The sequence below is a fragment of the Scheffersomyces xylosifermentans genome (assembly GCF_036884685.1).
Source record: "Scheffersomyces xylosifermentans strain CBS 12540 chromosome Unknown RJT20scaffold_7, whole genome shotgun sequence".
NCBI lineage: Eukaryota > Fungi > Ascomycota > Pichiomycetes > Serinales > Debaryomycetaceae > Scheffersomyces > Scheffersomyces xylosifermentans.
Window position 1 is genome coordinate 791720 of NW_027042945.1, and position 12767 is coordinate 804486.

General features: G+C 39.2%; 5 protein-coding genes across 5 annotated transcripts; 4 read left to right on the top strand and 1 right to left on the bottom strand. All coding sequences in view use genetic code 12, as the record gives it.

The window, feature by feature from the left end:
• The first annotated feature begins 942 nt into the window (after window positions 1–942).
• Window positions 943–4520, top strand: YCS4 (condensin subunit). Its single transcript, XM_064920835.1, has one exon. The coding sequence runs from the start codon at window positions 1014–1016 to the stop codon at window positions 4458–4460; it is 3447 nt and encodes a 1148-aa protein (XP_064772509.1). The 5' UTR covers window positions 943–1013; the 3' UTR covers window positions 4461–4520.
• A 725-nt stretch (window positions 4521–5245) lies between these two features.
• On the top strand, window positions 5246–7207 carry LPT1 (lysophospholipid acyltransferase). Its single transcript, XM_064920836.1, has one exon. It carries the CDS (start codon window positions 5280–5282, stop codon window positions 7089–7091), a length of 1812 nt encoding a protein of 603 aa, XP_064772510.1. The 5' UTR covers window positions 5246–5279; the 3' UTR covers window positions 7092–7207.
• Window positions 7208–7869: 662 nt separating this feature from the next.
• Window positions 7870–9311, top strand: HEM15 (ferrochelatase). Its single transcript, XM_064920839.1, has one exon. It carries the CDS (start codon window positions 8038–8040, stop codon window positions 9199–9201), a length of 1164 nt encoding a protein of 387 aa, XP_064772511.1. The 5' UTR covers window positions 7870–8037; the 3' UTR covers window positions 9202–9311.
• Window positions 9312–9421: 110 nt separating this feature from the next.
• On the bottom strand, window positions 9422–10381 carry MED4 (Med4p; the record flags this gene model as incomplete). Its single annotated transcript, XM_064918505.1, has 1 exon — window positions 9422–10381. One exon carries the CDS (start codon window positions 10379–10381, stop codon window positions 9422–9424), a length of 960 nt encoding a protein of 319 aa, XP_064772512.1.
• Window positions 10382–10982: 601 nt separating this feature from the next.
• On the top strand, window positions 10983–12764 carry RJT20DRAFT_58508 (uncharacterized protein). The gene has a single exon (XM_064920838.1). The coding sequence runs from the start codon at window positions 11413–11415 to the stop codon at window positions 12718–12720; it is 1308 nt and encodes a 435-aa protein (XP_064772513.1). The 5' UTR covers window positions 10983–11412; the 3' UTR covers window positions 12721–12764.
• Window positions 12765–12767: the final 3 nt, after the last annotated feature.

Sequence of the window (12767 nt, forward strand, 5' to 3'; positions counted from 1 at the left end):
TCGCGGTGAAGATGCCGTGTACCCGTAGATTGACAAAAAGACCCTATGCAGCTTTACTATATCTTTGTATTGATTTCTTTATTTATTTATTTCAGTAGATTAGGTTTTTTTATTATAAAATAAATGAGATACCTATATTTATAAATAAAGTTTCTTATCTATTTTCTTTTGTCTTTTAGACAAATGATATTGAGACAGTATAAAGAAGTTAGTTTCGATGGGGCGTCGACATCAGCGAAAGCATCTGATGTGTCTAAAATATAATTATTATTTCTATTATTTAATAATCACTAAGTGAATATTGTCTTATCCAAAAAGCTGTAGTCCTCGCACAAGAAAATGGCCGCAAAAAAAGTTCTGTTTAATGTTCCATACGGCAACAACAGGTGGAGTGGACCACATCTCGTACCACAATGGAAACTTAGTAAGGAGCAGATATATCTGTAGTAGTAATATTAGAATTGAATATTACGAAAAACTCAGTCGACTGGTATTAACATTTTCCGATTTTTGGTAGGAATATTTTAGGGGGTTTACTAAGAAACAATTCCGGCCATTGATATTAAATTTTCTTACCGGAACCGTAATTTATTCATACCACCGCGTGATAAATCTCACATGCAAAACCCATCCAACAGTTATATTAAATCACCTGTCTACAGGAACTACTTTAGAATTTGGTATGAATCAATTCCGGACAGTGGTACAGTGCTTTCATTTTTTATTCGAACTAAGGACCGGAAATGGTGCACTAGTTTGAATAAAATATGAAAGCCCTGTAAAACTGTTCTCCCCGATATCCTGTTTACACGCACTCCCCTCCGCGCTTCTTCTCTGTTTACATTTCAATAGTCAGTCGTGCACAGGCAAATCTAAACAACCATAGTTAACAATAATTGTTTGCAACAGGAAGAAGTTAGTTCTTTGTTAAGTGCTCTTTTGATTCATTTGATTCATTGAGTACAAGTTGATTCTTTCCTATCGATATTTACAGTAGTAGATAAACCAACATCATGGACTTCAATCTATCCACGTACTTCAACGCGTTCGACGTGGACAAAGACTACTCCGTAGACATCTCCGACATAGACGCCAAGCTCGAATCAGTGACAAACGCCATAGCCAATAACCCCGATTCTATCAACTACAATACGGATTTTTTCGAAGATTTGATAGAATTAACCCATGGATACAGAACTCTCGATGGAAAGCATCAAAAACAACTTGGTTACCTTCTCACATCATCCTTCAATGCAGTGGGACATTCATACAAAACAACAATAGATAGTGGTGACTTCGTAGACTCCCTAGACAACTTCAAATCATCGCTCGAGAAATATGGCTACCTCATCTTCGTATTGGCAAAGCACTTGGGAAAGGAAGACCATTCCAAAATAGCAGGAAAATCCAAGTCTACCGCCGGTGTTCAAGCCGTAGCTAAGTGGAAATCAAACTGTTTTCTGGTTGAAGATTGTTTAACGTCCATAGTCTCTGTCCTCGATACAGACCTCTCCAAAGTGTTCGTGACAACGCCTGAACGGGATCTATTTGTGGAGCTCTTCACTCGTCCGATAATCAACCTCATGGAAAGTCCTGAGAGAATGAAGGTGGTATCAATTAAGTTACTTATCTTCAAAGCCATTTCTATATCCGTAAAATTCCACGGACACGCCAATATAATACAACATTCCATCATACAATGTCTCACCTACTACGTCCACTTGCCCAACTACATGGCAGAATTGCTTCATATACTAGCAGAAGAATATGACTATATGGTTTTAACAGAGGAGGTATTGAGAGAAATCTCCCAGACTCAGTTCAACTCTAATGATACAAACGGTCCAAAGGCAGTATCCGAGTTTCTTATCAAATTATCCGAATTAAGCCCTCGTTTGATCTTGAAACAAATGTCAAGTACCGCTCAATTATTGGACAATAGTAACCAAACACTCAGATGCTCTGTTGTTGAAGCATGTGGTAATATCGTAGTAGACATCATCAAGAACAGCGGAGAAGAAGAAGGAGAAGATGGCCACAATGGATCACAGCAAGTCGATGGGCTCTTGGACTTACTTCAAGAGCGTTTCTTGGATCAGAACCCCTACGTGAGAACAAAGGCTTTCCAAGCCATGACAAAGGTAACGGGTCTCAAGGTAAAGCTCACTGAAAGAAGGCAACTAATGATGATGCTTGCAGTGAGATCGCTCGATGACAGAAGTACCTTGGTGAGAAGAAATGTAATGAAATTGATGTCGAAGCTTGTTCTCACACATCAATTCACAGCAGCCCATGGTTCACAATTAGGCTACTCATTCTGGAAAGCCAGATTGGACGAAGCAGAGGCAGAGTTACAGAAATATTTGCCGCTTTCTCCTCAGAAAAAGGCTACGAACTCTCAAGTTGAGCAAAAAGAATCTAACCCAGATGATATGGAAGTGGACGAAGAAGATCGTGACATGGACATTAATGTAGAAGATGAAGATGACATGAATGATGACTCAAGTGTAAATCATGATGAGTTGAACGCATCAATGATTGAGCAAGAGCAGAATTTGCCGGACAGAAATGTCTTACTAAGGGCAAAGCTTAAAGTCAATTATTATAGAGATGCGGTTGATTTTATAGAGGCGATTCAAAAAGGTACAGAAGTTGTGTCACGGTTGTTATTTTCAAAGAACAGGAACGAAGCTATTGATTCTATGAACTTCTTGGTCTTAGCTGATGCTTATGGAATCGAAAATTCCGGAGAAGGTATTCGTAGAATGCTTCATTTAGTTTGGCTGAAAGGCTCTTCTGATGAAGGAAAATCGGTGCCTTCTCATCTCATTGACTGTTATAAGGACTTATTCTTGACAGCGCCGGCAACAGCGTCCAAGGTGGAGAAAGCAGCATATATCGCTAAGAACTTGATTGGTTTAACCCATAATGCTTCTGTTGCCGATTTAGCTTCTTTAGAGAAGTTACTAGGAATGATGTATGCTGAGAAATTGATTGGACCTGAGGTAATTAAGATATTGTGGCAACTTTACAGCTTTGAGACTGAAGATGAAGAATCTCCAGAGTCAGTTATAGACCTGCGTCGTGGTTCCATAATAATATTAGGTATGTTTGCTTTGGAAGATAGTCTGATAGTAGTCAAAGGTTTGGATGCGTTATTGACGATTGGGCTTGGAGCAAAGGGAAAACAAGATTTAATCTTAGCAAAGTATACATGTGTTGCATTGCAAAGGATTGTTCCTCCTTCGGCAAAGAAGAAGACTACGGCCGTTAAAATTGCTAGAGAAGACGAGTTCATAGAGAAGTTGAAAGAAGTCATCTTAGATTATAATGAGGAGTCTGAGTGGTATAGTGTTGCAGAGCAGGCCATTGGTGCAATTTTCCAAACTGCCACACAACCTGAAGAAGTCTGTTCTGAAATATTGAAGAAGAAGTCCGTTGCAGTCTTCAAAGGCGATAATTCCGAGCAATCACAAGTTATTTCTTTATCGCAACTTTTGTTTATAGTGGGCCATGTTGCCATCAAAACTATTGTCCATCTTGAGAAGTTAGAAGCTCAATTTAAGAAAAAGAAGCACGAAGCAGAAAGTAAAAAATCAAATAATGAAGACGAAGAGGAAGAAGGTGATGAATTAGAAATGATTGGAGGAACGTCAGAGGATGATTTCACGGATGCTGTAGTCCATGTTAAGGAAAGAGAGCTTCTTTATGGTGAAAACTCTTTGTTAGCAAGATTTGGTCCTTTGGTGAAGGAGATTTGTGCTAATAATAAAAATTATGACAACAGATCATTGCAGAGATCAGCAGTCTTGTGTATGGCAAAGTTGATGTGTGTATCATCCATCTATTGTGAAGAAAACTTGCCTCTTTTAATCACCATCATGGAAAAATCCGATGACCCAATCACGAGATGTAACTGTGTGCTTGCCCTTGGTGATATGGCTGTCTGTTTCAACAATATTGTTGACGAAAGCACTGATTTTGTTTACCGTCGTCTTACTGATGAAAGTATGATGGTCCAAAGAACATGTCTCATGACAGTAACATTCTTGATCTTGGCTGGTCAAGTCAAGGTTAAAGGTCAATTGTCATCTATGGCTAAGTGTTTGGAGAATCCAGATCAAGGTATCAGTGACATGTGTCGTTTATTCTTTGCTGAATTGGCTACCAAAGATAATGCTATTTACAACGGATTCATTGATATTTTCAGTGGTTTGTCTAATGATGAGACATTATCCAAAGATGCTATGAAGAGAATTATCAAATTCTTGTTATCATTCATTGACAAGGAGAGACATCAGAAACAATTGACCGAGAAGCTACTTGCAAGATTGGCCAAGTGTCAGAGTGAGAGTCAATGGGATGATGTTGCCTTTGTTTTGGGAGCTATTCCTTATAAGAATGATACTGTTACTAGTGCCTTGGAAGAGGGATATAAGATGGTTCTGGCCAGACAGTAGTGTTAAAAATAAAATTCTAGAATTGAACTATTTAATTATATGTATTAATGAACGGCATTACAATTACCGACCGATTCGAGCAAATTCAATGAAGAGAATACCTATTCTATGACAGAGATTCAGGACGTCGTGAGTTCTATACTCATAAACATATGGTCCCTAGAACTGCGGCGACAAGAATTATTCTTGACTTCCAGTGCACCCAAATTTCCAATACAGTAATCATGGAGGAGAAGGATCAGGGACGGCAAAAATTGCAATGCAAGCTGACAGCTAAATATGAGGAGCTCAATTGATCCGAACATTAGCAACAACAATGTGCAACACCTTTCATACTTCCTACCTCATACTTCCTACCTCATACCTCATACCTCATACCTCATATGAGAAGCAAAAGCACAATCTAAAACAGAGAACAAAGTCAATAAATAAACATATTTTTTTTCTTTTCCACGTAAAATTACCCACTAATAGCCTATAATTAATAGCTCCATCGCATAGTAATTACCAAAATCCACCTCTTTTTTACATTTTTTACCTTTTTTACCTCTTTTACGACAATAAGCAATAACCGAAGTCTCGCATGTTCCCAACGTTTGGAGCCTAAGCACACCGCCCAGCAATTTTGCAGCTTCTCGTTTATCTCTTGCTGAAAGCACTGCATACAGTCCGCTTCTTCCCAGCGAAGCCGTACCTGAATTTAGCACGTGATTCGATATCTCCTTAACGACGAGATTTCTGTGACGTCAATGACGGTTACTATTTCATATATTTATTCATTTTGGAACAACACCGCCAATTGAGGCTCAGCCAGATCCAATGCCATTTCAATTCGTACAAACAAGCATTGCTCAATTGCTGGACGCAACTGGCTTGGATGTGGCCAGTTTGAAGATCCTTATTTGCACGCTTCTATCGTTCCCCTTTGGAGTGATCTTTAAGCGCTTACCGGATCAACATTACACGCTAAAGAACGTCTATAATGTCACGGTTTCCGCTTTCTATGTGTTCGGGATTCTTAATCTCAGAAGTGGTATATTGACGTTGTTCATCTCTGCCATGGGATGCTACTTCATTACCCGTTACTTGCGGACTAGCGCCATGCCATGGGTGAACTTCTTGTTCCTTATGCTCCATTTGTGCTATAGTCATCTCCACACACAATTTTTCGTGGAGTATGATCCCACCATAATCGACATAACAGGAGCCCAGATGGTGCTAGTTATGAAGCTTTCGGCTTTCGGGTGGAATATTCACGATGGTAAACAGCCAAAGGCCCTGTTAACTCAGTTCGCCCAGGAGAGAGTAGTCAAGAAACACCCTAATCTTTTGCCTTACATCGGATATGTCTTCTTCTATGCATCATTATTGACAGGTCCAGCGTTTGACTACGCAGACTATGACAAATTCATTCATTCGACATTATTCGATGATGTCCCAGATTCCAAAAGACCCGGTAAAAGAAAGAGAAGAATTCCTAGAAGCGGTGTACAATCGTTCAAGAAAACAATGCAAGGATTCTTTTGGGCAATTATCTTGTTGCAATTGCCTAAGTATGTAAACCTCCCATACGTATTGAGTGGTGAGTTCTATGCCAACCATAACTTCATCTACAGAATCTTCTACTTGTGGATCCTTGGCTTTGGCCATAGATTGAAGTATTACACTATTTGGCTAATTGCTGAAGGTGCTTGCATTTTATGTGGTCTCGGATATAACGGATACGATACAGCTACTGATACCTTCAAATGGGATAGAGTCCAGAACATTGACCCATGGGCATTCGAAACAGGGCAAAATGTACATGCATGCTTAGAGGCATGGAACATGAATACAAACAAATGGTTGAAAAATTATGTCTATTTGAGAATTGCAAGAAAAGGAAAGAAGCCAGGATTTAAAAGTACCTTATTTACATTTGTTACAAGTGCCTTCTGGCACGGTACCAGACCTGGCTACTATTTGACCTTCGTCCTTGGTGCCGTTTTACAAACTGTAGGAAAGATCTATAGAAGAAATCTCCGTCCAATTTTCTTGGAGGCTGACGGAAAAACACCAAAGCCATCAAAGAAATTGTATGATTTTGCTTGTTATCTCGGTACACAGTTAGCTTTTGGCTTCATTTCACAACCATTTGTGATATTGGATTTCAGAAAATCTGTTTATTGTTGGTACACTTGCTACTTCTATATTACAATTATTTCAGTCGTGACGATCTTCGTATTTAAGGGGCCTTATGGCAAGGTGGCCACGAGATGGTGCCAATCACATAGTGCTTCCTACCAGGCACAGAATGCTTCAGACAATAAGAGAAAGCTAAGTATCAAGGAAACTGAAGCTGTGGTCGCACATGTTGAAAATATGTTGGAAAAGGATCGTTTTGATACTCTTGGATTGCCACCTATTGACGTCCTTGAAACCGTTGATAAAGAGGAAATTGATGAAAACATCAAGGAATTGACTATAGCATGGAAATCATTTAGAGAACGCAGGGGTTCGATAAAGGAAGATGATTTCGAAGGATTAAAGGATGCTTATAACAACTTCACGAATGAAATTAACGAAATCTTCTTGACCAAAAAGGAAGAGATTTTGAAGAAAGCAAAAGAGGAGCCTAAAAAGACAGAGTAGATAACCGCTTTTGATTTATAGAAATCTCTGGACTACGCTATGAACCAAGGACTTCATGATTAATGACTGGATAGGGAAATATATATATACACTTATATCACCGTTCAGTCAACCATTGACCGCAAATTTTCAGAGTTTTCAACAGACTATTAAACTATTTTCCTGACACTTAAGTGTACGAAGGAGTCTGTTTCTCCTAAAACTCCAACTATTTTCTTGTAAAGAGACGGTTTTATTTATAGTTATACCATGATATAACAATGCATTTATTCAGCTTATACCAAAAGTGACGATTTCCTGATATAAAATTTATGCATTCTTCGTTTATATCTGGGTTGCATAGCAAAGCTCGAGTTGTCCGTCCCCCTGTAGACCCCAACATATATAAAAATAGAACTTCTATCGTTGCTTCGTGTAACCATGAAAATATCTTATCATTTTGATCTATACTGCATGTACTATATCCTATTATTTTCACTACCATATATACGTAGACGTATAGATATAACATACCCCTACACATTTTGAACACCCCCTTTCGATATCACCTGTATTACATTCTAATATCCACCACATAGACTGTCGGAAACAGATGCCTCGCGATTGTAACGAAATTAATCCAAGTTTTCCACAATTGCTACCCATATTATCACTACTTCCATATTTTGCATCCTAATCCCGCATGCTGCGGCACGGGCCTCCTACATTTTTCAGTGACATACCGAACTATCGGCTGTTTGAATGGAATGGTTGCTGCCAAGTTTTGGTTGTTTTCTTAGGTGGACATAAGAGTTGGCTACTTCTCTAGTGTTTATTGACGACTTCAAAAGTTATCCACTCACAAAGCACTCCGAATTGACGAGAGTTATACGTTTCCCGGTCCATTTTCGACGATTTTTCACTCTCTTTGGTGAAAAGTATAAAAGGCTATAACAAGAATTACAAGATGAGATTCACGGGTTCTAGTTTCACTAGGACAATGAGTAGCTCTTTCGCGAGATTTAACTCGACATCAGCGGCTGCAAAATCACCAACAGGTGTCGTTTTCATGAACATGGGAGGCCCATCGACGGTCAAGGAAACTCATGATTTCCTTTTCAGGCTCTTCTCCGATGGAGACTTGATCCCATTCGGTCCATTCCAGAACATTTTGGCCAAGTTCATTGCTAAACGTCGTACTCCAAAGATAGAAAAAAACTACGAGGAAATCGGTGGTGGCTCACCAATTCGTTACTGGTCTGAATTCCAGTGTAAGAGAGTTTGTGAACTTCTCGACGAAAGCAACCCAGAAACTGCTCCCCACAAACCATATGTGGCGTTCCGTTATGCCAACCCATTGACAGAAGACACGTTGCAAACAATGTTGAAGGATGGAGTTAAGAGAGCCGTTGCTTTCTCGCAATATCCTCAGTTTTCATACTCTACATCTGGTTCTTCTATGAACGAGTTGTACAGACAGACATTGAAACTCGACCCTAACAGAACCATTAATTGGTCATTCATTGACAGATGGCCAAAGCAGAAAGGCTTGGTCTCGGCATTTGCTTCCAACATCAACGACAAGATCAGCGAATTCCCTGAAGAAGACAGAGACATGATCGTTATTTTGTTCTCTGCCCATTCTTTGCCAATGGATATTGTCAACCGTGGTGATTCCTACCCAGCTGAAGTTGCCACTACAGTTTATGCCATTATGGAAAAGTTGAACTTCAAATTTCCTTACAGATTGGTGTGGCAATCACAAGTTGGTCCTAAGCCATGGTTGGGTGGACAGACAGCCAAAATTGTGGGGAAGCTTGAAAAGAGAGATGACATCAAGGGTATTATCTTAGTTCCAGTGGCGTTCACCTCTGACCACATCGAGACTTTACACGAATTAGACATCGAGTTGGTGGAAGAATGTGAGAACCCCGAAAAGATCAAGAGAGCGGAGTCATTGAACGGAAACGAAGTGTTCATTGAGGGTTTGGCTGATTTGGTTAAGGGGCACTTGCAATCCGGTGAATTGTACTCCAACCAATTGGAATTAGACTGTAAATTGGGTGGAGAAACTGCAAAGGACACATTCAAGCATCCAAAGGAATTGTTTGGTGACCACTCCAAGAAGTAAACTATCCAAAAAACTATATTTGAGGTGAATATGGAAATGAAAGAAAGTCTTTCAATTCAAAATGTACATAGTCATATCTTTAATGTAATATTTATAATTTTTTAAAGGCTCTTACATGCCAAGTAACAATAGTGAAATACTAGATCAACTTAATCTACTTAAAGGTGGATTTCCGTACATGAAACGATTTCTATAAATTATTAATACAATTGTAAGATTTTTAATCGGAATATTCATCCTCTGGGTCAAACAAGTCCAAATTGAGATCGGCGGTTTGTTCTTCTTGGTTCTTCTTATTGCCAGAAGAGCTTCCGTATTCCCCAAAGGATCCTCTACGGATGTTGTCATTTAAGTCTTCTTCTTTGGCAGCTCCTTCGGTCTCTTCTGTGGACTTCGCTTCTTCCAGCTCACTATTACTTGTTCCAAGTTCATTTTGTATTATTACATCTGGTTGTAAGGAGCTGGCTGCTAGCATTCCTCTTCTCAACGCATCTTCGGCAGGCCAAACGTAGTTGTTGGGATGTATTTGAAAAGGCATATTGGCAGATGTTGCTGGAGCCTTGGTGAACTTGGCCAACTTCATGGCATACTTCAATACGTCTTCAATCTGTACTACAGATGTGGAATCTCCATTTCTTGTGCCCTCCCGCTTCTTTGCAGCAGGTAATCGAGGCAAAGCCTTCAATTCGTTTCGGAAAGCTATAAGCTCCTTTAGTATGTACTTCGATTTTTCATCCAAATCTTTGCTTTCCGTTTCGAGTTCTTTTATATGTTCGCCCAAGTGCTTGTGCCTGGCCAATTCGTCGATTTTTGTTTTTAAGTCGTCGTTTATAGCGATGATCTTTTCGATCTTGGCGTGTAGTTGTGAGTCCTTGAAGGAGGAAATATCACTGGATATCTGGGTTAGTGTTGTTTCGAAGGCACCCACTTGTTTCACTATTGGTAGCTGCTCGAACTTGTCCAACTCTGCTTTTGTTGTGATTTTACTCTTGATAGAACCTGAGTTTACCGGGAGATTCCGTATGGGGTTTAATGACGACGACACGTAGTTAGCGTTGGGAGTTGTGGGGATCGAGCTGATATAGTTGTGTTGGGGGAGTTGGTTCAAGCGCAGTGATGAAGACACTCGAGACACGGGTAAGGACTTGTAGTTCAGGTCGTTTTTCTTATGTGGTAGCATGATGGTGAGTTGAAGGGTGGTTGATTGATAAATAAAACGAAGAAATTGGTAATTCTTCTTTGAAGTATTAGTTATGGATGTGATGAATGTTAGACAATTGTTGTTAACAAATTGAAAGAATGGGTGAAGTAGTGAATTATTTGCTTGATGAATAGTAAGTTTATGCAATAATGAGCTCTTTGTCTCGATATAATTGATAATATCGTGCTGTAGGCTCCTGATGGATGTCAGGTCTGTTAACTTATATATTTGTATATTGAACCAGTTGAGGTCTTCTTCTTTTCTTTTAGTATTCTTTTGAAATATCTCTATGTCTTGTTTTTTTGGTCACTTGACTTCTCAATTGATACCTTGTTGATTCTTGATTCTTGATTCTTGATTCCTCTTGATTCCTCTTGATTCCTCTTGTTACCTTCTTGTTACCTTCTAGACACCGTCTTCACTCTCTCTTTATAAAGAAGAAACAATACAATAATAATAATATTTTTACAGGCGTCAATGCCCGATTATCAACACAATTCACGTCCACTTTACAACCAGGTAATATGGAATATTCTCGACTTACAACCACCAACAATAAGCTTTTTGTTAGCAAACGGTCATAAATAGACAGTAACAAATGCGAAACAAAAGCAAGTTTAGTTTTTCGTGTGCGACTTTTTTGTTTGAAGAACTGGTTGTGTTTGTTGGTTGTGTTTGTGAGTGAGGGAGTGAGTGAGTGAGTGAGTGCGACAATGGCAAGGGAAGTGGAAGTGGAAGAGGATTTGAAAAAGGAAGTGGAAGAGCAAAGTGTAGGGTAGTGAGATGGAAGAGAGAGTTGAGAGAGACGAAGTAATGAATTGAATGGAACGGATGAATAGAGATGTTTAAATGCCTTGTCCAGTTTAAATAAGAAATCCAAATTGATTTGGGTATTTTTATTGTTAGTTACCAGTTTCTAGTTTGCAAGGTGGTGATTGTTTCGCTATGAACATCAAGAAATGGATAAGTTGACACAAGATACAAATAACCATACGGATAACAGATAGAATATGAAGAAAAGGGTACACAGCGTGTTTGGAGATGATCTATCATCTGATGATGAGGAAGTTCATAGGAAGAGTATACCCAAGGGAAGAAAACCAAAGAAGTTATATTTACCACCGAAAACCAGGGAAAACGATGATGATTATATTAATAATGATAATAATCATAATAGTCATAATAGCCACAAATATCATAATGATAATGAGAATAGTAATAAATCCAATGATGTTAATGAAGTCGACAAGGATATTGCAAGCTTGAATGAACCGACTTTCGTGAAAACTTCTACAGCTGATGAATCGGAGGACTACTTGAAGTTCGATTTGGCTACGATCCAAAATGAACATATTCAACCAAACCATCACAACAATAGCAGCGAAGACTCCCGATTCCAAGGCTTGAAATACAATGCTCTTCAAAGAGCCAAGACAGAAAGCGCTATGGAGAAGTCACTATTAGCGGAACAAACTCACAAATCGATTGGGTTGTCTATTATGGAAAAGATGGGCTTCAAGGTTGGTGATACACTTGGAAAAGATCCACTGAATGGTGATGTGTCAAGAAAAACCACTCATGAACCGATTTCTGTGATAGTGAAGTTCGACAAAGTAGGTGTTGGAGGAAGTAAGAACGAGAAGACGGTTGATCTTGAAAAGACCATAAATGATCTCGATGTTGAAGGGTATAAGCTGAGGGTCAGTGGGCTGAGGAAAGAAACTAAGATACGACATGAATGGAGCAAGTTGATGAAGGTTTGTTTTGACATCAGTGGTGAAGAAGCAGCTTTCTACGAGGATGGCGATATCTCCAAAGTGAATCCTCTATGGAGACAGTATGCTATTGATAGAGCCGACAAAGAGAACAGTTTAAGACAGAAAGGTAGGAGAGTACGTATACATGATGAAGACGTCGTAAACAATGATAGAATTGAGGTTCAAATGGATGACGATCACAGTACGAAGGATGATATGACAACACTTGATGATAGAAATTCCCCTAATGATTATCCAAGTTCCCCTTCTAATGACGATCCAAAGAATCCTGTTGACCATCTAAGATCCAAGAAAGAAGATCCTAAAACCACACCAGCAGCCCCAAGCCTTACCATTCAAGCTCCTCATGACAAGCTTTCAGGGAAGAAGATCATGAAACTCAGCGATGTGACTCTTGATGAAGTGGAGCGAAACATATCAACACTTTTACTTCTTCTCCGAAAAGAATACTTCTATTGCTACTACTGTGGATGCAAATATGCCGATGAGGATGACATGAACTCACATTGTCCAGGTGTGACGGATGATGATCATCAATAACTTGTATTAAGCTTAATTTATAGATATCTAATTATACATGCATTGGT